Genomic DNA, 23,097 nt, shown 5'->3' on the forward strand with positions numbered 1-23,097 from the left:
GGGGATGTGCAATTATTGCCGTTATCATACTTATCATATTTTCTTGACTTTATTCTTACTGTATGTCGGTTTTTCATTTGTACCTATTTACTGATCAATACCTTTCAGCTCTGGAATGAAACCAGGACTTTTGCAGTCGAAGTTCACCAACAAGTTTGCCAGGAACAAGTCGCTTTAATTAGCATTAACGTTAATAGAACTAACTGAACATAATTGCGGTAATATCCAACAAGATTTTATAAGTTGTGAGTTTTACATAGGAGTAGGAGAAAACCCTATTGTTAATATCAGTGGTTTTGTTCAGCATCAAGCCTCATGGCTGGAGGTTTTAACATGAGCTCTCTGTTACGGTTTGTAACGACTGTATCAGTTACATCCAAACTAAGATTGAAAAGATTAAAACTGAAAAACAGAGTTTGGAAGAGATTTGTTCAATGAGACAGAAATAAACTTTATCAGAGATATAAAATTTACCCAAAAAAGAACAGGCAAAGTCCTGACAAAACAGAAGCTTGTTGTTCAGACGGCGTCTCTAAAGGGGGAGCAACAATTTGGCCTATTTTGGTTTATTTGCTTTATGTGATTTATTACACTAAGCTAAGAGAAACAAACAATACCTGATATGATTTTTTCCTGTGCATACACATCTACAGGAAACAGTGTCAAATTATGTCCAGGCCAACAAATATTGTCATTACTGCTGTGTAAATCTTCTTAGTGAGTTAGCAGCAGCGCTCAACCCCGTTACATCATCTGACATGCTCAAATTCACATCAGACAGGACGGACCTATTGATCAAGTCACAATCAGGCACAAGGCTGCAAAGGAACACAGTCGTGGGAAATAGAGAGCTGATGTGGTGTCACACCCTTTAAAGCAGAAGTTTATTGAACAGAGGTTGTGCAACAGACATTTGAGGTACATGATATGAGTTATGGAGGAGGAGGAGGAGGGGACGGGGACCTCAAGGGGAAATCTGCACCATTGAAACTTCCAGATATCAGAATATTTATGACATGTGGACATGACAGGGTTGGCAGTTCCACTGGGGGCACAAACACAATGTTTTTGATCGTAGTTAGCGACATTCATGGTGATCGGGGGTTGTATTAAACAAGAACTTGACTTTGGCCACCACAGGAATGCTGCTTTTCATTGTTTCCAGCTCACGAGGAGCCAGTGACACAATGCAGTGGTGCCCTCTCCTCTCCTCCCCTCCAAGAAACGTTCAGTCCATCCGGAAGCCTTGCATATTTCTTGTTTTCCATCTCATCAAGTAAGATGCTGCTCCACTGAAACAGTGGGAAACCTCCACAAAAATGCAAATGCATTAGTTGTTGCTGTTTTTCCCCCCACACCACCCCAACGTATTGTTTCTCCTCCATTACAGGCTTCCTCACTGCAGAAAAATAGGCGATGAACTTAAGTTTTCGTTTTGTCCAGTAATCCTGAGGTATGGGAAACACACTGATGCAGAACGTGACTGAAGGAGAGCAAAACAGATAACAAAAAAGGGAAATGAACATGCTATCTAACTGTACAAAGAACATTTCCAGTCGAATATTCATTTCATGTTCTTCTATCTCCATCTACTTTGTTTTTCGGGATGTATCTCTTAAGCAGTAAAATAATTATATTATAATACAAATGTTTATAAAATAGCAGCACACAAGTGACACATCACAACTAGGTAATGTTATTTTTTTGTATAAATGAAACAAATTCATAGCTTTTAGCAGCGCAAAAAGACATTAAAATATTGACACTTCTTTTTGTTGATGTCTTCACACCTCCTCCGCGGTCCTCTCTTCACTTTGGAATACAGTATCTCTAAATCATAGAAAAACCCTTTTGTGGGTCTGGTCACCCCAGAGTATATATCAAACACAAACTGATCTGTGGTGTCAATATATAACACATGCAACAATAAATTGCTGGAAAGAAAATCACAACCACAATGTTTGGGGAGAGCTTACATCAGGCAAACAGAGGCAAAATGAAAGGGTCAAACCAGATATTGAAATGGGGATGGTTTGGCAGTGATGCCTTTGAACTGTTCAGTTTTACTGAAAAACATCAGATCCCCACATTCTCTCTTCAGACTGATAAACATACACTCAGTTAAGTCACATACTGTCATGTAAAAGAAAGAAAAACAGCTCAAACATTAAGTCAAAGAGACACCTTGCTATGGCAAATCAATGTGTCCCCAAAAAAAAGAAAAAAAGAAAAGAAAACAGTAACCAAAAAACAACTTGTCTTTTGTGCGGATGTCTGCCTGGCTGATGAGCCCCCGTGCCAATGATTTAAAGCAGCGAAGCTTACAGGGGGCAGATGTATTCGTGGACAGACAGCCTGCCTGAATCGACCTCACACAAACCAGCACCATGTAAAACCTGACCGACAACTCCGACACGCATCAGTTAAGGCGGGTTAAAAAACGAAGGCTGTGCGGCGTCTTGACATTGCAAACATCATTGCCCTTTGAAGAACATGTGCAAATACTGGATGTTACAACCACCCTGCCTTTTAGCTCATTGCGGCCTCGTGTGGCTCTCCATGGCTGCGACGCAGATAAATAAAAAGAAAAATTCAAGTAAAAAAAAAAAGAAAAAAAAAAAAAAACATTTCTCATGTCTTGACAATGACAATAGACCCCGTGGAGCAGAACTGTGTGAAGAAATTGGTTCATCATGGCATTTTTTTTTTAATCTGTCAAAATTCCCCCCATCAACTTGCACTTTGCTTGAACAGGAATGTATGCATTTAGTTTTTTTTTAAGTATTTACTTCTAAAAGGAATGTCCTCTCGTTGAGCTCACTGTAAGTTGCGGAAAGCCTTGAAAAATCTGACCGTTGCTTGCTTGGCTAATGGTATGTGTGATGTTTGGGAAACCAGCCCTACAAAGTAAACCAAAGAAAAGTCTAATGAGGAAAGATTAAAAAAAGAGAAATCTGTTCCCCTCAAACCACCACCCAATGCGTTTCATTTTACTTGTGTTTTCAAAGTGCTTTTCCATTAAACTCATATAGGGAGGCTGAAAACGACCCGGCCTGGGACTCAGGATGCATTGACAGTAACCCCCCCACCCCTGGCCCAGCCCACTACACCCTTTCCCCCCACCCAAACCAAATAAAAAAATAAAATAAAATAAAACCGTATATAGTCTGGCAACGTACAGTCTTACTTCCTTGTGAAATTTCCACGTAAATGGAAACCCAGAACATTTTCATTCACCTTATCACGTCGTTGTAGACGTCCATCACACAAGGTGAATGCTGACTCCGCCCCAATATGCAGAAAGAAGTTTTTTTTTATAGTGAGGCTTTTGGGTGTCTTTTGTAATCATCTTCCAGCCACTGGCTGAACATCTTACACGTCTCCTACACAGCAGCATGCTCCTGCCTCACCGAAACCCTCCCCTTCCTACCACAGTGACTTCTCAGCTGTCTCCACCCCTCAAAACGCCTCCTCGCCTCACCGCACTCCTGGCAGAAGAGGTTCAACTTAAATATCTTTCTTCAAGACAAGCTTGACTCCTCTGCTCAGACTCAGAGCAGCTTCTCACAACTGACGAAAAACGCCACATTGTAACACCAAGAATGAAGATATCTGTGATATTTCATCACCGCAATGCGAGGAATACACCTCACCTGTTGAGTTTCAGGTGACGCACTCTGAGACATATATGGGCTCTACATCAAAGTCCATTGGCCCATGTCTTCTTTGCAACTCCATCACGGTCCACGCTGTTTATTGATGGCCAGCGAAGAACCATGACACCCCGTTAATACATGAAGGCAGTGACGTAGCATAGATGCCCTGTACAATGGATGGACAAAGTATGTGTGGCGACTCGCTCTGCTGTCTTTCAACATAAAAGTCTAATAAGTCTACAACGTTGCTCAAGTGCCTCACGCCGAAGAATCCACACTGCAAATATAGATGCAGGATCGCATGTAACATTCAAACGCAACACACACACACACACATTGACTGGTCATAATCCATGCCCCATACACACACACACACACACACACACAAATGCAATCCTGCACACAAAAACATACGTGCTTCCACTCTGCATCCACAACCTGACACGTACAAGCAGCCTGACAAAAGGAGCTTATTGATCTACTACTCAGTTTCAAAGTATGTCCAATGATAATATTAATAATCACTAATTCTACTGATATTTGTGATCATCCCAGCTACTGCCTGGAAACAGGACCGATTTTAAGCACAATGTTCTCTCCACGTCCTCGACACGTGTGGACCCTCTACTGGTCAAGGAGCTCGAACACGCGTACACTCTCACACCAACAACCAATGCTATGGTGATGATACTCATAAAACTAAACAGAGGAAAAGAAATGCAAGCTCCAGCTGTGATGCCATGTATGCCATTTCTTAATGATTTCCACATCTCAGCCTCATAATCAACACATAACGGCCTCATAATCAAGCTATTGTTCAAATATAACTTAAAGATCATACTATACAATCAAAGGCAGAATGCAAATGTGATTGGCTTCCCTTCTGTTTATCCAAGGCACCACAGAGCTTCATCTCGTATCAAATGTGTTGCTTTTAGGCTAGATCATCATAAAAAATCCATTTCATGTGCAGCTGATTTTTTTTTGTGATTTTTTTTGACTTGAAGAACAGAAAATTCACAAAACTAGCAAGCATTGTTCTTTTTAAAGGGCTTGTGTATTTAACATTTTTGTTCTTTTTTTCAGCTTTTAAGAAAAAATTTAGTTGTTTTTTTTGTTTAGTTTTTAGGGTTTTTTTTCTTTTTTGTCACAATGCTTTTTTTTTGTTTGCTTTGTAAATCCTGTGCGACGCTGCCCTGCCGGAGATTCACAAGTTGACATCGCGGACATCTGTCGGGGTGGAGGACTGATCCAGCTCGTCCAGGCCTTTTCCACTGGGGCCTCTCTGAGTCTGCTGCTGTTGCTGCTGCTGCTGCCTCCCTTCACGCAGGCTGCTCTCCAACACGCGCTCGATCTGCTCCTGGCACTCTTTGAGGACATCCTGCAAAGAAAAAGCAAGAAAAATAAGAAAAAAGGAGCTTACAAAACATATTCTAATATGGTTGTGGGGTACACAGCAAATGTCCGTCATTTCTAAATCAACACTTCACCACAGTCGAGTCTCTTGTTTTTTAACACTTCAGAACATCTGCAAATATTTCCTCAAATGGACAGAACTTTGTATCACAAGTCTTAATGACAGAAAGTGAGTAAAACTGCCTTATTCACTGGTAAAAGTTAAAGATTTAAGCCTGGGCAGATTGCTCTCAATGAGATGTGGAGTCAAAATCAGAAACCCAGATGTCTGGAGTCTGAATGAGAAATGGGGACCCTTACTGTGTTGTTAGAGGGGCCCCTGGGCAGCAGAGGCCGCAAATCTAAATGACCACTGACTTCTTAGCTGCTCTGACTAATGCAAAATTGAGCGCAGGCATGGCCCAGACCCAAGCATTACATCAGCCCACCAGGGCTGTGCAGTGAACACCACCCCCAAAAGTGCTCATGTGCATGCATATGCACAGGCATACACACACCCATGCATGCATGCCACCGCCTCCCCCATCCCACCACCTTTGCCATTCCCACACACACACACACACACACACACAATCCCCAAACAGAAGTAGCCTTGACAACAGCAGCTGAAAACACAGGTAGTATTAAAGCTACGTTAATGACATCCACCTGTGGGAACACAAAGGTGGTGCTTTTTTAACGAGAGCCAGTCTGTGTGCCTGCCCGCCTGCAGGGGATCCATCTGAGACCCGGCCGCCTCAGCTTTCAGCATCAAAGGCGACCGTGGCAATCTGAGAATCCACGTGGGAGACGAGGCCTACAGCAGCACTGAGGCCTCATATCCTCACTCTGATGGGAGGTTGAGAGAGGGGACGGTGCGGTGCAGGAAGAGAGAGCAGCTCTCCCCGTGAGGGGCGGGGGGGCGGGGTTGAGTAGCAACGGTGTCACGGAAAGGTCAAACTGTTTTAAGAAGAGGAACAGTGATGGTAGTCAAAGAGGTCCACAGGTAAGAGGACACTGCTGCAGGGCTGCAAACTTAATGTGAAAGGTCCCGGCGAGAGTTGATGTGGAGCTAACGCTGCTCTCTGGTGGCGAACTGCTAAAAAACAACTCTCGGCTTCACACATGCATATTCATGTATGACCCCCCGTCTTTAAAGTACCAGGCAACTTAGGGGATCACGACTGAGGGATGTGTGAAAGTGTGGCGCTTGTGAAGCCGGGAGACATTCTTTGGAAATTTACAGCTAATCTGAACCTGATGTGCCACAGTTTGAGCTTGTGTTATGGCCCCGTGGGCTGCCGGGCCTTGATGAACTGAGGGCTGAGACTCCAGTCACGTCAGAAATGCTCGTAGGGAGACGAACAGGGCTGAGCAGCAAAAGGTCACCGTGTCAAAGGGCAAAAGGCATGACTCATTATAGGGCGAGACATGCACCGCGTTGTTAAAAAGAAGTCAAAGCCAGTTCCTGCGCTGGGGAATTACTGACATTTTTTATGTGTTCTGAGAAATTGAGTTGCTATAAGAAAAAAAAACTATTACATTACATGGCCGCTGTATAAAAATAGTCTGCCTTCTTCGTCTTTTTGACATCAAATTCTGTAGAAGTTGCTCACAATACCCGAAGTGAGTTGATATGGAGGAAGTTGCTCTGATCTGTGCTGCACAGCTTGGGGAAAGTATCTTCCTCTGCAGCGGGTCTGACGTAGAGGTAACCCGACCAGCCTCTGCCCTTTAATCGTCGGAAGAAGTTAGCCAATAACACGCAGGGCTGCACAGTCGCAAACGCTCCAAATCTTCCCACCAACGTGAGCCCCATTGGCCATAAAATCTCAAATCCTGTGAGAAAATTAAGTAAAGCGCAGAACATGTAAAGGAACTGCCTGTGTCTTACCGCAAGAATGCATGCCTTCACTTCTTAAAACGCATTCTCCCCCAGTCTCAGATCCAGTCTCGGATCCCGTGCCAAACCCCATGGGCTTTATTCGAGAACCGTTAATGACTTCAATGTGTGACTACTGGAAACACCAGCGCTCCTTTCAGAGGAGACCGAGACACTTGGACAATGTGTGGGCCAACAAGCGGTGGACCAAACGGCTACGGGAGGTACAGTGGTGCATCCCATTCTGCAGCCGCCTCAGTCCTTCCTCGTATTTGTGTTCCTCTGGCGTAAACGTACATCGTATTGCACCAGCGAGTCCTTCTGACAAATCGTGCCCATTAATCCTGGGCAGCTTTTGTGACTCTGGCAGCAGGAGGAAGTCGTGCAGACAGACCAAACCAAAAATAAAAAATGTGTGAAGCCACGGAATGCGTTTTAACTGCTGACTGTACCACACAAGACACTGTTAGAGACTTTGGGATGACTTGGTGGTGAGCCAGCTGAAAGAATCGCTCAGACTGAGACACACAGCTCAGGAACTCTTTAAAAAGCATTTCAAAGGGAAATAAAATTCACAACATGACTCGAATTTCCACAAGTTAGGATAGAAAATGTGATCTTTCTCCCTCTTCGGCCGGCTTGCCAATACAGCGAAAACTGGGGAGGCCATAATCTGCGCCTGTAAATACAACTGTGTCTTCGCCATTTTGGCTACAAGGTATTACTTTTGATAAAGGTTATAGTAACAAAGAAAAAAAAAAAGAGTAGAAACCAGAAGCGAAGCCAGAAATAGGAAAATGTGTTTCCTGGTGACTTTGTGAGCAGCTGAAAAAAGGTTAATCTACCGAGTGAAAACAAGTGTTCAAACAATAAAACTAAGGGAGTGGTGGTCTTGAGATCTTGGGCTTCTCTAACCTTAATATCCCGTTTCGATTAATCACAAACAAACAGAAGCTCAGAACCTCGGCCTACATGCTCCTGTAGTCTGAAATGTGTATAGTAGCAAACATTTCTCCTAAGACTTCACACTTGAAATGACTGCATTTGCACTGATTTCCTCTTTTTCTCAATGCGGTCTACCCTTCCGGGCCACATTAGGTGTGTGTGTGTGTGTGTGTGTGTGTGTGTGTGTGTGTGTGTGGCAACACGCATTCTTCCAGTGGCCCAAGACGGTGACTTGCTCCTATCACATTTCCAATGGAAAATCACAGTTTCAGGATACCACAGATGCCGGGAAGGGGTGGGGTGTGTGTGTGTGTGTGTGTGTGTGTGTGTGTGTGTGTGTGTGTGTGTGTGTGTGTGTGTGTGTGTGTGTGTGTGTGTGTGTGTGTGTGTGTGTGTGTGTGTGTGTGTGTGTGTGTGAGGGGGATGTTTGGCCGTGATTCTGTGAAACCTTCATATTTTGCCCGGCTCTTTAGCCCAGATACTCCTCTGCCATCTAGCCGAGCGACACTGTGCCGCAGGGCCAGAATCAAGTGGATCATGTTATCTATCTGCACGCATTCCAGCTCGGGCTTACGTGGCCACGTTCATGACTGCAATCAGCGGTGCGGTCGAGGTGGCCTTTGGGTCTCTAAAATGACGAAATGGAAGTGGTTGAGTTTACAAGAAAGGAAGGTAGAGCAAGAGCTAAAGTGAAAAGGTCAGCCTCGCCTTTACCTCCTATGTTTGCGCGACACCAGCGCTATTTATTAAGAGGGATGATATTCCTGAGCATTTTTCACCGGTGTATGCCAGCTCCAGCTACGTCACAGTTATTAAGTTACTCCTTGGTTGGCCTCTTAGCGATGCACACTCGGGCCGCTCAGACTGTATATGTTGAACTAGGAAAGATGCCCTCCGCCTTGCCCCCTGCATTTATTGCACGCTGCGGCTTGTCTGGATCCAGGAATGTAAGGAGTTGATCACAGAGACACGGATCAACTTAATTCCCCCAAGTCTTAAAGCCTGCAGCCCAAACACACTGATGCCCTGTGCTGCTGAGACCGGCTATTTGTTTTTCCTCAACTGCTGCGCGAGATTTCACACAGCTCGCACCAGAGGGAGCCCTGCTTTCCAGCAGTGATGCATTATGGAACATAGGAGGAGACAAGAGGCTGATTGGCGCAAGAGAGGCATGACACCCTCCTCAGTGTCCTTTTCACACTTCAACAGCTTTCTTCAACATCCTCCTCCTCCTCCTCCTCCTGCTTCACCTCCTTTTGGGACAGTATTTAACATACCAGGACTGGTGCTTGGGATCAGTGTTGTGCCTGCTGATCTTCTCTCTATGCACTGTGCACACATTAACTCAAATGTTTGTATTAAGTCTGCTGTTACTAACCAAAGGCCCTTTTTCATCAGGTTTGGTATTACAAGTCCTCCTGCCAAGCCAGTGGCTTCAGCACCAGAGCTGGTTCCTAAGCGCTGCTCCGTGGCGGCCCGCTGCTCCTGAATAGTTTGCACGAGTCAAAATTCAGACGACTAATTTCCCGGCAAAGACCAATAAAGGAAAACTTAACATCTAACTCTGTCAGTCTCCTTGCCTCCTGTTGTTCTGCCCACCTATTCATCCTTACAGCATGCAAGAGTATAGAGAGCAAAGCCGAAGCCCTCCGCCATCTGCGCAATGAAAGCCCGGCATCCCGGAGCCAGCAGGGGCCGGGCCGCATGTGTCTGGGCTCAACTCACCCACCTCTACGACAACCGGACAGCAACGCCACAGTCTGGCCAGCCTTTCAGTCCACCCAATAACAAAAAGTAAAAAAAAAGTCCAGCTTGGCTGAGTTTATAAGACTCCTCTACATGAGGGGGTCTTTAACAAGCACTAACAGTGATTGAAGGGTAAAGAAATTTGTCCCATGCTAAAGTCAAGTGTAAAACAGAAGAGAGAACAGACAGATGCCAACCAAGTTCTCATCAGCATGCTGATGGATTTTCTTTTTCCAAATGAAGACATATTTTGGTTTCGGTTTCATGCTTTTTTTTTCCTTTGGTGTCAATTATTGGCACTAAATCTTCACAAAAACTAGTTTGTGGGAAGCTGAATCTTAGTGAAGCCATGAAAATATGTTTTTAAACATTTCGACAACAAACTGGTTTGTTCACAGTGGGAGAATATAAAACTTGACTTCAATGTTAATAAGATGACCGATTAGTGGAATTTCAACGGAGATGAAAGCTGATCAAAGAGATGAAACGCATAATGTTCAAAAGGTAGCCGATTCTTTCTGTTTCACTGTGACAGATGAACTCGGTGTTTGGAAAGATCCATCCAAATCTTAATCAGAAATACCACCCCAAAAGTTTCCAGAAGTCAAGTCAACCTTTCTGTTAAATCTGACCAACAAGATAACACTGAAGCTCTGTTTAAAATCGTGTTAGTACATGAGTTTCTCCAAAAGTGCTCTAGATGTGATCGTGGAGGAAAAACTCACCACTTCTGTGTTGGTGATTTTGGCCAGCAGGTCCGTCAGACTGTCACCCCACTGTGACTGGTCAGCCGAGTCCAGCTGCAGGCCGCAGATCGCGGCCCCCACACTTCCTGTGGCGATCATGGAGGGAGGGTACATGGCGAATCCAAAATCTGGTGAAAGAGGAAGAGGAATGAGCTTAATGTGCCTCCTGCACCAGTGCTCGGTTTGTAAATCATCAAGAGAAGTTTCTATTGTTTGGTAAATCATAGATTCAAAATCTTTGGGGAAGTGGATGAATGCGTAACCATTCACCCCAAGTTCTTTATTACCTAGTGCTGTTTGTAAATTGCCCTAAATAAAGGTGCCGTTACAGTACATCCCACCCTGAAACAACATGATTTGGTAATCTAGCAGTCAGATAATAAAATCCTCTTTCTTTTGCACTGGGTTGAGAGCAGCGCTCACTAATGACCAGGGGCCGGGATAATGAGGGTTCACTTGGCTTGTAAAGAAGCTGAAAAGCAACTACCCTCACCCGCTCCCCAATGCAGTCCCCCTTTCCCCCGGCCCGGCCCCCTTTCTTCCATCTCCTGAGTAAATCGTGTGCTCACTGAAAAAAGCCCCATAGCGCTTGGAAAAGGAGGAATAAAGAGGCTCAGTGCCTTTGCCAATGCGCACTGCTGTAGGTCCTTTTTCCACGTGTGGTCACAGGCGTGCGTCTCAAAGACCAATAACCTTGTTAGCTTCCCTCACTGTCATTCATAATGCAAATGAGACAGCTTGTGAACGGGCCAGAAGCCCGAAAAGGCAAGGCAACTGGCATACAGTGGGAGAGAGAGAGCAAGGGAGACAGACAGACAGGCAGAGAGCTTTTCTCCTCAAACACACACACACACACACACACACACACACACACACACACACACACACACACACACACACACACACACACACACACACACACACACACACACACACACACACAGCTTTCTTGATTCACTCTTTATGTCTTTCTCAACTTCTACCTTTCTTTGGGGATAACACATGGCCTGCTTAGAAGGGCCCGTGAATGGCACACATGCCCCAGTCTTTGTTGCTACAACAGGCAGTGGTTGTATTGGTGGCCCTGCTATCTTTTAGCATATTAATAGAGTGGCGGGTCTGTGAGAGAGAAGGCAGAAGAGTGTGACTCCATTGTCCGGAGTCATCACCTCATTTCACCCAATTTAGAGGCACAGCATCAATCCCCTCGCTGCTGATACCAATTCAGAGAGACAGGCCGGACAAAGACCGCGGCTGGACATGGGGGGTCGACGGGGAGGAGGAAGATGAAGAGGGAGGGATGGACGGCGTGGCAACAAGGAGAAAAGAGGGGAAAAGTGGTGGGTATGGAGAGAGGGGAGAGGGGGTAGACATCTCTACTGCACATCACTCTCAAGTCTGTGTCCAGAGCCTCGTGAGGTTTTGGAAGAAGAAAAGAGTTGCCCTCCTGTGACCCTAACCTCCTGTCTCTCATCCAACACCCCCCCCCCCCCTTCCTGCAAGTATTTCTCTGTTCCTTGGCCACCTATGGACAAGAGGAGTGGGCCGCGGGGGCATTGAAGCCGCCTGCACATTAACATATTGCCATATTCAATTGCAAAGCAAACTGCATGCAATGGCTCTGAAGTAGATTTTTCTTCTTTCTTTTTTTTCATACGTGGAATCAAAGAGGTAGGCCCTTTGATAGCGGCGAAGCCAGCCCCTCGCTGCCTTTTTAACATGCACAGCCAGGCGCTTTCTCATCTTGTGGGCTCAGTGTTGACAAATAAATGAACTTATTATACACCCCTGTGTTAGCTGCTGGGCCTCTGCCAAGGGGCGATTTATTAAAGGCTACCTTGAGCCAAGAGGAAAGAGCACACAAAGCCTCGTGCATTACATCACCGCTGTAAGACCACGGCTTTCTATAGAGGGGAAGGAGTACAAAGGCATACATGGATTTACTGTAAGTGTGCGGCGAGCACATACCGAGAGGCGATGCGACGGACAACTCGGAGACGCACGCACCAAACAATGAACCGATGCCGGCATGCCTTAAGACGCGGACAGACCGACACACAGAGCACAGATGTAGTTTTGTGCCAGAGCTGAGTGGCGGGCAGTGGGCAGCAAGCTGATTTTTCACACTCCAGACAAGACAGTTCTGTAGCAGAACAAGGACGTGCGCGTGCAGCCGATGCGGGCTGACACTCCGGTCTGGTGGCCGCTGAATGTGGGGGGAAGAATGGCCGTATTTTAGGAGGCCCTCATTGATATTCATGCCGAGGATAAACAGCGTAGGTAGCTGAGTGGGGACGCCTGCGATGGAAAGCTCCCTGCGAGCAGCGGCTGCCTGGCCTGGCCTGCACGCCTCTCACCCCCTTCAATGGCCCTTTCTCCTCCCTCTGCCCCCTTGCCTCCATTGCTCCATGTTCAAACTTCATCTCCAGTCCTCTGGTCACACAGTCTGCTGCCCTACACGCTCCGTTCCTTCTGGGTGGCTGCGATGCACAGTATGCACATTAAAATTGTAAATTAATTAAAGTTGGAAAGTTGAACTACGGCCAAAAGACGGAAAGGGGGGGAAAAAACCCAAAAACCAAACTCTCCTTTTCACCCTCTCCACTCTCGCCAGTGCTGTAAATCAGAGTCTTGTATTCTATAGTACATGTACTGACTTTGTATATTAAAAGGAGTAGCATTATGAGGACCCAGAGCCCGCTGACTGATTAAGGTTAAAAACAAACATCATTTTGGGATTGGCATGACAGTATATTTCACCACTAGTGCAACACAAACTGGTAGTCAAAACAAGTTCTGTGGAGAGCTACAGTCCAGACAGGCTGCCTCATGTTGCTCCACAAGTCACACAAACAACAACAACCACCTCCCAACTGGGCCTGAGAAGTAGCTGTAGTTTGTCCATATGTAAGAAGTACAAGACATTTACAAAAAGGATAAAAAAAAAACACCCATTTGATACTGCATTGCTGCCTTTTTCCAATTCCCATTCCTATTCTTGAGTCACGCAGTCCCAAATATTAAAAACATTAAACCAAACTTGGGCGAGTCTGGGCCGCACATTTCGACTCATTTGCCTGAAACAGAATTCCTCCTTAATTGCAGCATCCTGTGACAGTTCATCTCAGCCCTTCACAGTCATCTCCGCTGTCACAGCTGCAGCCCTGAGGCACTCGGTCTGTCAGGGTTGAGAAGCATACAGATTTTAAGGGTGAGAGGCAAAGGGTTCTCTTTTTGTTTTTTTTTGACTCCACATTACAAAAGTGCACAAACTGGAAACTGCTCTTTTACCTGGTTGATTCACTACTTAAGTGCCCTTGAGTACAGTGATTATAGGTTGTGAATGCAAAAGTTATGGTTTGGATGAAAGTGGCAATTAAAGATGTCGATATCTGTCAATCTATCTGTAGAATTAAAGGCTCTTTGTCTTTCTCCACCCACGTTGCTTTTACGCAATCTAAATCAAGGCCTGTGCTTCGTTATAGGGATAATCTCTAATATGGAATATATAACGTCAACCTCAACTTAAATTGTGAAAAGAAATTACGCATTGATTTACTTTAGGGTTTACGAGGATATCACGATATAATGATGAAAATAATTTTGCGTCATTGTTTATTTAACCAAATCTAAGCCAACATGTGGAAGCAGTGAATGAAAAACTAACGTTTACTGTTTCTTTAAGAAGTGTTTTTGATTAACTCGTTACCTAAAAGTGCGATTACCTCGAGGAAAACATAAGTTTTGTCAGTCCTGACCATTCAGCTACATGATTAGAAAAAAACCTCCTTTTAAGAGAAATGAAAGTGGAGATTTGTAATCAAAATTGAACACAGTTAAACACAGAATATCAACACAAACATTTCCAACAGGCTGTAAAGCGCTGGTGGACATGTGGTGGTTTATGCTAAAGATGGTTCTACAAGCTATTGAATCGTGCCGTGTGTTTAGTTATCAAAGACTGTATCGGCCCAATGAAGACCTGGTAACAATCGCTGTTTTTTTGTCCTGATATGCAAATCTTTATAGTTGAAAGAGAGTGTACTTTCTTTTTCACATAGCTGTAAAGGAGGACGAAAATATTGACTGGTTTCATGACAAAAATGTCTGGGTCAAACCAGCAAACACTAATATTTACTTTGCCTAAAGTCACAAATATTAGTCTTTGTGGGTTAACATGACCTTCAATGTAAACAGCCTAAAAACATTTGATTTTTAAACTTCTTACTTCTTTGAGAGACAATTATAACATCCAATGTTAAAAAAAAGGAAAAAAAGTGTACTTGTGTATTTCTGGTGTGAGTCAGCTGGCAACGGTATTTTAAATGTGGTACTGATTACACGAGTGAAACGAAGGGGGAAACTCAGGACATACCGCTGCATGATTCACCCTGTGTGCCACATATTTGGGCACATACTCTCAGGAAGCTTCTTCCTGCTTCATCTGTTGCCACTGCATACGAATCCTCACATCAGTGGAGGGAGTCGAGGAAAGATCAGTTTCTGGAGGAGGTGCTTAGCCGGTCGGGAATCTGACTCATCAAACACGAAGGGAGTTTCATGTAAACCAACGCCAGTAGGGACCTCAGTTTCATTGACCACTTCAAAGATGAATCATGGATCTATTGAATGTTGCGCCGCGCCTGGAGGAGATTCTCCATGCAGCAGGAAGCTCCAGGAGGAATTCCTGCCTCCGCTCCACTTAAGAGTTTACAGCTATGATAAAACAGGACGGTACTTGAGAGGTCACTTGTCTTTTAGAAATGCATATATTTACCTCGAGAATTTGCGACATGGAGGTAAAGAACCTGCCTAAACTGGAAAAACGCAACAAAATGTAAATCTGAGGGACAGATTGGATGGATTCGCTGTCGTTCACAGGCTTTCTTATCACCTCTAACTTTCTTTTTAATTAAAAGCTAAGAAACAAACTCAACACATGACCAAAGTGAATAATACTAAATACTTCATTAATATGTCCTGAAAAAAAACAAAAAAAAAGCCTGAAGGTGTTTAAAATCTTCACCTTTCACCGGTACATTTCTGACAGGAAATGTGAACCTCTGCTCGCTGCGTTCAGATAATCTGATGTTTTTGCACGGAGAGAAAACGAGCCCAAGCAGAAAAGGTTTTGCTTTCCTTATGTTTGTTAGCAGGTGAATCATTAGTTTGTTAGAGAAGTTAATGATCAAGTTACTTCTCACATAGTTCAAAGAAACTTGCACATACTAGAAATAAGTCATCAAATACTATCCGGAGATAAAAGAATGAGTAATCAGTTACAAAAATCCTCATTATTTAGGCCCCAACTTGTAGCTAAATCATTATTATATCCTTCAGGACAATTGACTCTTTTTTTTGGACACCGATGTTGGCCCTGGTCCAGCACTTCCTTTTGATCAACTTCTGTGACCATTGTCACCATTCCATGCATACCATTACTGGGAGGGCTATTGGACCCTGCATTTAATGCACCATAATCCCTGTCAATATGGCGAGAAGACGGAGCTCAATAACCCAAGCAGTCAGGTTGGGGTGCATCTGTCTGCCCCATGCACCCCATCCATTCTCCCACTTTACCTCAATTGAATAAGAATAGAAGAGGAAGCTCCGAGTGCTTGGTGTCTCTGTGGAGGAATGGAGGTTCATAATCTCCCTTAATGAGCTTGTTTCTGGGCTATTATCCGGCAGCATGCCTGAGGGAAACGCTGGTGTTTCCTATCAAGTGGCCCTGCAGCGCTGACCCTCACATGGCTCTGCATATGAAATGTAAGGGCCAGGTCTTTTGTCTCCTTTCTTCCAGTCTCTAGCTGGGTCCATTTGCATAGATCTGAATAGCCCGACCAATGTTATTAATTAATACACAGCCAGCCTGCGCCACCTGACAAAATCCCACCAAGTGTCCCGAACGGAACTGTTTCATCAAAAGAGAGGAGCCATTAGGCCTGAGAGGCCTTATTCTTCGCTTCGCTCGCTTGTTCCCCTTGAAAAGAGAAATCCATGGTTTTATGCAAGTTTTCTTTCCCAGTACAGGCACGGCAGCAGTGGGTGTGGAGGCAGGTGGTGCGCTGAATGGGAATACACAAAATAGGAAGGCCACAGATGACCTGTTGTCAACTGCCTTGCAAATGTAAATCCTCCTGAGAGATCTCCTACTTTTGCTAGGTTTTCACCTTCTCAACTCTGCTCAGGGGATGTCTCAAGGAGGATTCTCAGCAGATAACCCGAAGATTTACGGCTGGGAAACGTCCCACAAATGGGGTTTCGAATTCCCAGAGATCTTTAGATGCACCAAATTGTTGACTCACTGACATGCTTTCTTTCTCTTTTTTGCCCTCACTTTTTCTGTTTGCCTGGATACAAGTCTGAGGAGAGCATAAACAGATAAATAGCCTGTTGCTGATCTGGAGCGATGTCCCAAACGCTTCTCTCCCGATACAAAGTGCTAGGAGGATAGCTCTGGGAGGCTCGTAAATTTAGCTACACTGCCTCATTGAAGCAATTAAGGACAAAGTGCATGCTGAGCCTTTCACAACGTTGCTTTGGGAATCGGTCTGATCGCTGACATGCTGTCATTCCACACATTAATACACAAAATAAGGGTTGAGAGATGTAGGGGGACACAGGGAGAGGAAAGCCGAGGAAAATGAGACACAATGAATGTGAAAAATGTGTTGTTTTTTTCAACTTTGCAAACAACAACACAAATTGCAAATATTTTTCTTACTCCATTGCACAATCAGTGGTTATTGGTGTAAATACTTATCACCTCCCTTGTATCTATTCATCTAACTATCTACACTCCTCTGGGTGACGCGGCACAAAAAGCCGTTTCCCATGGGAAGTGCCATCGTTAGCATTCCTGTTTCTGATCTGCAGAAACCGCTGGAGGGGGTCACCCAGAAAACTAACGAGAAAGGATTACAAAACTGCTCTATTATGCTTCTTGCTTATCAAGCATGTTTTCTTTAAAATGTAGAGCTGGAGGTGCTGCGAATGTGCCCTATCACAAATCTCTGCATGGGAAAACTACTATGCCCTCCAGTTGATGGACAGGGAGGCATGAGAAGTTAAGGGAGAGATAGAGGAGAGGAAGGCAGGGGGAGAAAGAGATATGAAAACACGACATGCCTTAGCACTGGCAGTACAAACACAAAACACTCCTTTCCCTCACTCCCCTGGTCAATCCTGCATCCTCTCCACCAACGACAACTTCACCATCTCTTCACATGCATGTAAAAGACACCGTTGCTCATGCGAGTGACTGGATGGTTGATATTGAGGGAACAACTCACATCTGGAGAAAAAAAAACTAAACAAAACAGAGAGACAATGGCCTCGTCGGCCTTCACCCGTGTCCAATCCTCTTTTCGACTGGGAATGCCTCTCAACCAGACTGAGTCCGCTTTGAAGTGTTACTGGATGCTCTGGACGCTACTGATACTCCTCGAAAACACGACCAGCTACGAGTCTGGGAGAAGGCGGGTGATGGACGTTGGGAACAACAGTCTGGTGCTGAAATGTCTTCCGATGACGCGTTTTTCTTAAGAGCAATATTTTCCCACAAGTGGTCATCGGACTAGAGTTACGGCTAGCTGAGACTAGCCCATGGCCGTCCTCTGACCAGTTGTCGCTGCATGTTACTGAGATGAGAGGGCTTTGATATGGTGTTGATGGAGAAGAATGTGGAGATCATACTTTTTAGCTCTGTTTTGGAAAGTATACTGAGATGAGCCGTTATTACTCAGCTTGACTTGGCTGCTTATCCGTGATACGTGTCACACAGGAAAAAAGATGTCATTGAGATGATGTTGCAGCGTGGAGGTTCATTTGTGTATTTCTGATTGAACGCCAGGATTCACTGATGTAGGAGATCACACATGCATGATTTGGAGTGTGTCCTACCTGTGGCACAGAGGGCGATAAAGGTCTGGACATGTTTCCGTATAAGTGCCAGCTTGTCCTCGGGCAGCGGCAGCCTCCTCACAATGTGCTCGATGAAGTCGTTTGGTGTTACTGCTGCCAAGTTCCACTTCAACTTCCCCAAAACCACCAGTTCCCATTCCTGCAGAGGGAGAGCAGATGAAATGACTAAAATATGAGTCACAAAGTAAAATCACATTTTTTTTTTTTTTAACAATGGCATTTCGCACACAGTGGCAATATTGCACTTTTTTTTATTATAAGCGTTCATCCTGAAATAGAATCAAACAATAAAAGCTGTTCCTGAAGGTTAAGCGTGTTGCTGTTTGGTTATTCTCTGTGTGGTTGGGTCTGGAGAGTTAACGCCAGCAATGCCACTGATCCAGGTGACCTCACACTGCTGTCTGTCACGTGGTGACTTCCCCACAGCGGTAGAGGTTCATAGCGACAGAAGGCCTGTGATGATTGAGTATACTCAAGTAGGATCAGAATAGATGTTTAAAAGTCAAAACAATTTTTATCCCTCATACCAATCTCTCAATATGGAAATGTTCAAAATATCATCCTTGTATACTGTGGCAGATTGAACTCTCTCATGCAAGATAACAGAAATCCTTTTGAGTAATTCAAGGTGGGATGGGGAGTAACAAGTTCTGCTGTTTGACTTTCACCTCCAAAAGGAGAAGCTGGTTAATGGAAGATTTTGTGGCTAATTTTGGGAAAGAAAATAATATTGGTGTGGTTCAACGTCTCAGTCTTGTGACTGGGACCGTAGATGCTCTTCATTTTCCCTTTCAGACAGAGAGAGCGAGAGAGAGAGAGCGAGAGAGCCCACATGAACTCAGTCATGAGACAATTCAACATGGCCACCTCTGAGCCTCCTACCAGCCAGCTGTTTTCTGATCAGAGTAACCTACTTCATGCCGGCCTTTCTTTCAGATCTCCTTGCTGTCTGGGGAATTTGAAACTGTGGAAGTAATACTTGTTTTACAGGAGAGATATATCTATGACAAAGAATATAGGAACACTGCAGTTATATGCTCAAGTATTTGAACATACACAGATCCCAACGCCCAGCAGCTGATTCCTGATAAAGGACTGCTCATTTGCACCCTGGTGGGCTCCTGATCTCAAAAGCCTTTGCCATAAATGCCAGAAAGCAACATGGCAGCCTTCAGTACAGTCAAGGATGTGCAAAGCCTTGCAACACAGACACTATGCTGACAAAGTGGCAATCAGGGAGGCACCCACTTCCTTCTAGTTCCTCTGGTCACACCTTCTTTGCAAGATTGCGGTTCTTTTTACAAGAACTGTTACCAAAGATGAGGACAGAAAACGATCACATGCCCTGAGCAGCTGATCTCTGTTTCCTGTATCTGCATGTCAGCCAAAATACTGCCTTATACAGATACACAGACGGGGCCTCAGCAAACCAGTTCAAGGACTGAAGGACTCTCCAGTCTGAGCATAAAGGACAGACAAACTGCTGCACTGTTGCGTTTCATATGCACATTCTGCTTAGAATAAACTTCAATCGAATTGGTTGGCTGAAGTTTTTAATAAAGGGGGATTCTATCTGACACCCAATTTAAATGCAGGAAACACCCCAGAATATGATCAGAAACCCACAAAACCAACAGCTGCTTCTGGAGAACCTGAACACACTGTGCCAACCAGCTAAGTGGGCAAAGCTGCAAGTCAGGCAGAAAGGCCGGCCTGCAACCATCATCCATGCCTGAATCATAATATGTGGCCTGTTTCACAACATGGGTGGGACTGACTGTTGTTTACTGAGGAATGTTTATGTAGCACCACAGAGCAGTGTGGAAATACTTATCTGATGTGAAACTGGGCTAATTAATTGGTTTACCCTGTTGAAAACAGCTGGTATATAATCATGCCGAGGAAGTCTTATCAAATAGGCTGGACAAAGAAAAATATATCTTTTTTTAACTGTAAAATGACAACAAATCTACACATTTCAATATGGATATGTGTTAAACCACGTGCAGTCATGGGAACTATCAGGGATAGTGAAGCATGACACATGTGTGCATCCATGGTTGCTTTAAGATAAAAGTTAAAACTTAAAATGCAAACTCGATTTTCTCTATGGCTCTCTATCTCTCTCTGGCTGACAGGAACACAGAGCTTTGGCTGCAGTTCAGCTGACCTCATTGCTCTGTGCAAATATTTGCCGCTTGATGGCGATAGAGACCACTGCACAGACGAAGTGGATACTGTACAAGCCTGGAAGGTCTTATACAGTATAGAGAGCCCCTTGTGGAATAATTCACTGTGGGGCTTTCACTTTTTATGCACCTTTGATGACCATATAGTCCAAAGTGGAGAGTGGACATGCAGCAGACTCTGTGAGGGGATGGTAACCTCATGCTTTGATGATGAAAACAGAACATGGGGATTGTGTGAATCAATACCTAAAACAAGTGATGAAACCAAAAGCATTCAACAGCACACATGAAAAGTAGAACACGTTTTTTTCTTTTACCAGCTCATAATATGAGGATAAATCCAAAGAGGTTATTGCAAATTTTGTGTAAGATGCTGAACCAACTGTTGCTTACCAGCAGCTCTTGCGGTCTAATGGAGTTATCTGTGTAGATGCAAAGCTTCTCTGCAGTTAACGGACGAGTCTCTTTCAACTTGGATGCAAGAAACATGCAGACTGCTCCCAACAGCTGCAGGTTACACTTTTTGGTGGGTACCACTGCTAAAAATCTGTCTAAGTAGTTCATGGCCAAGGGAAAAACTTCTTCCTCGCACTTCTGCTCCTCACAAACCTGAATAAAGAGACAGCAGACAATGCAGCAATGATGAGCATTTGCAGCCCACTGCGGTCACATGACTTATTTTCCAGAACTTGGAGCCCATATTAGAGTTTTATGGTGGATTGAGATAAAAGACTAATTGCACAAAGAGCTCATATAAATTCACTGACACCGATAGTTGGGCCCCGGCCAAGAATTTGCGCCTTACCCAAAATGGTTGCGACATCATCTATTAATTCGAAATCGATTATTTTCCATATGATTAAATACCTCGCAGACGCATACTGTCAATAGAGCCACATTCCTGCAGCTCATTCACTAAGAAATGAATTCAAGTCACAATCAGCCGAGCCAAAAAACACCCCGACAGCGCAGCACACGGAAACACGCTTTTTTTCAGTCGTCATATTTTCATAAAATAATTAAAAATATAAATAAATTTCCCCGATCGATTTTCTTCGCAGAATAATGTTCAGATGACTCTTCCTCATCATAACCGACAATTCATATCTATATAAACGGGGGATAAATATGAATAAAATGTCAAAATGTCAGACGAGTAGCAAGCGGCTGGTCTAAGGTGCGTCACCGCCGACCCGATATATATATTTCAAAAATTAATAAAAAATATCCAGTGGCTCGGATTCTGACAATATTTATATGAAAAAAAAGCCGAAAGCCTAAGGAAGGTTTACATGTACATGTTGCCCACAAATATTAAACGCCGTGTCCCAAAATGAACATAATTCCTGAGTAAGGGATTCCGACGGGAGGAAGATAGAGAGAACTACTCAGGCCCTCGCCCCTTCCGACATTTCAAATAGATATCTAAAATGTTTGCAACTACTTTCGTGCTCATTTCTGTATTCTGTGGACAGCCAAGACTCTATTCTGTCATAGCCGATGGTTTATAAGCGCTGTTATTGCGGTTGTGACACTGTAAATCCCCTTTAAAGCACCAGAACTCCTGTAAAAAAAACCAACATGGCGATACAAGGCAGCATTGCATTGGGGAGTGCATACGTGTGCATGGAAATATTCAGGCTATCTAAAATAATAACATTAAAAAATCAACAGGCGCCTCGCAGGCTACACACACCGCGTGAGACACATAAAAGAAATCCTCTGGTGTCACAAATATCACAGCTCGCAGTTTCACAAAGTCGGTCCCCCGGACCGCACTTTAAAACTGAAAAGAAAAATAAACGACATGAATATGAGGAAATGGCAATCGGAAATACGATCCGCATATCGTTATATGCTGTTCAAAATTTATAAACATCGCTCAAGGAGCTTGAAGCAACAAGTCTGGAGGGCTTTAAAGGCACGGAAATAAAGACTTGTCAGCACAGCACTCGGCGTTTCGATGTACCTCCAACATCCAAGTAGCGACCATCCTCCGCATAAACGGCTGGATATCTTTCTGAACGCCTTTGAAATAGGAATATTGGGGCAGAAACCTCTCCTCTATAGTCAACAAGCTCTGCAGGACTCTGTCATCGCACAGGAGGTTCGGGTCTGGACGAGCTCGTATGTTGGTCTCCATTTCGAAACAGAGCAGCTCCATGGTACTGTGTGGCTTTCGCTTAAGTAAAAAAAAAGTATAGCTTTCTCCCTCTGAAACGTAAAAGTGGCGTTGCAGAGCAAAAAACGCAAAAGAAGACGGCAGGGAAAGTCTTTCAGAGGCATAAAAAAGTGAGACTGCAGGGGCTCCGTAAGAGTAGTCCTGCCTCTCCTTGTTGAGAACTTTTTTCCTCTCTCCCCAGTGCGCCTCTACTTTTCATCCGCCTGGCGCATTTCAAGCCAGCCCTGCTGCGCCACTGACGCAATTCACCTCATTACCTCCGCGCAGGCAGGCCAGACGCAGCGCTGCACCGCTGCATGTCAGCTCTGTGCGCACAAGTCACACTGAAGTTGCTGTGTTTCAAAAGGCTTTCGAAGAGAAATGGAACAATGTGGACACTTGTATCCATCTGAACAGACTTTTTTGTTATTCGCAGACGATAGGGGAGTGA

General features: G+C 44.4%; 1 protein-coding gene across 1 annotated transcript; it reads right to left on the bottom strand.

The window, feature by feature from the left end:
- Positions 1–844: 844 nt before the first annotated feature.
- On the bottom strand, positions 845–22,866 carry ccnd2a (cyclin D2, a). The gene is made up of 5 exons (XM_061721313.1): positions 22,455–22,866; positions 20,879–21,094; positions 18,276–18,435; positions 10,350–10,498; positions 845–5,037 (listed from the first exon to the last, which is right to left on the bottom strand). The coding sequence occupies exons 1-5, from the start codon at positions 22,647–22,649 to the stop codon at positions 4,864–4,866; spliced, it is 894 nt and encodes a 297-aa protein (XP_061577297.1). The 5' UTR covers positions 22,650–22,866; the 3' UTR covers positions 845–4,863.
- Positions 22,867–23,097: the final 231 nt, after the last annotated feature.

This window comes from Cololabis saira, chromosome 5 (assembly GCF_033807715.1).
Source record: "Cololabis saira isolate AMF1-May2022 chromosome 5, fColSai1.1, whole genome shotgun sequence".
NCBI classification, from domain to species: domain Eukaryota; kingdom Metazoa; phylum Chordata; class Actinopteri; order Beloniformes; family Belonidae; genus Cololabis; species Cololabis saira.

Bases quoted from the DNA above. Each gene is read 5' to 3' on its own strand.
- ccnd2a (XM_061721313.1), bottom strand. From the start codon at position 22,649: ATGGAGCTGCTCTGTTTCGAAATGGAGACCAACATACGAGCTCGTCCA. The intron at 21,095-22,454 runs GTACATCGAAAC...CTCTTTATTCAG, and splicing joins TCGCTACTTGGATGTTGGAG to GTTTGTGAGGAGCAGAAGTG. The intron at 10,499-18,275 runs GTAGGACACACT...CTCTTTCACCAG, and splicing joins TATCGCCCTCTGTGCCACAG to ATTTTGGATTCGCCATGTAC.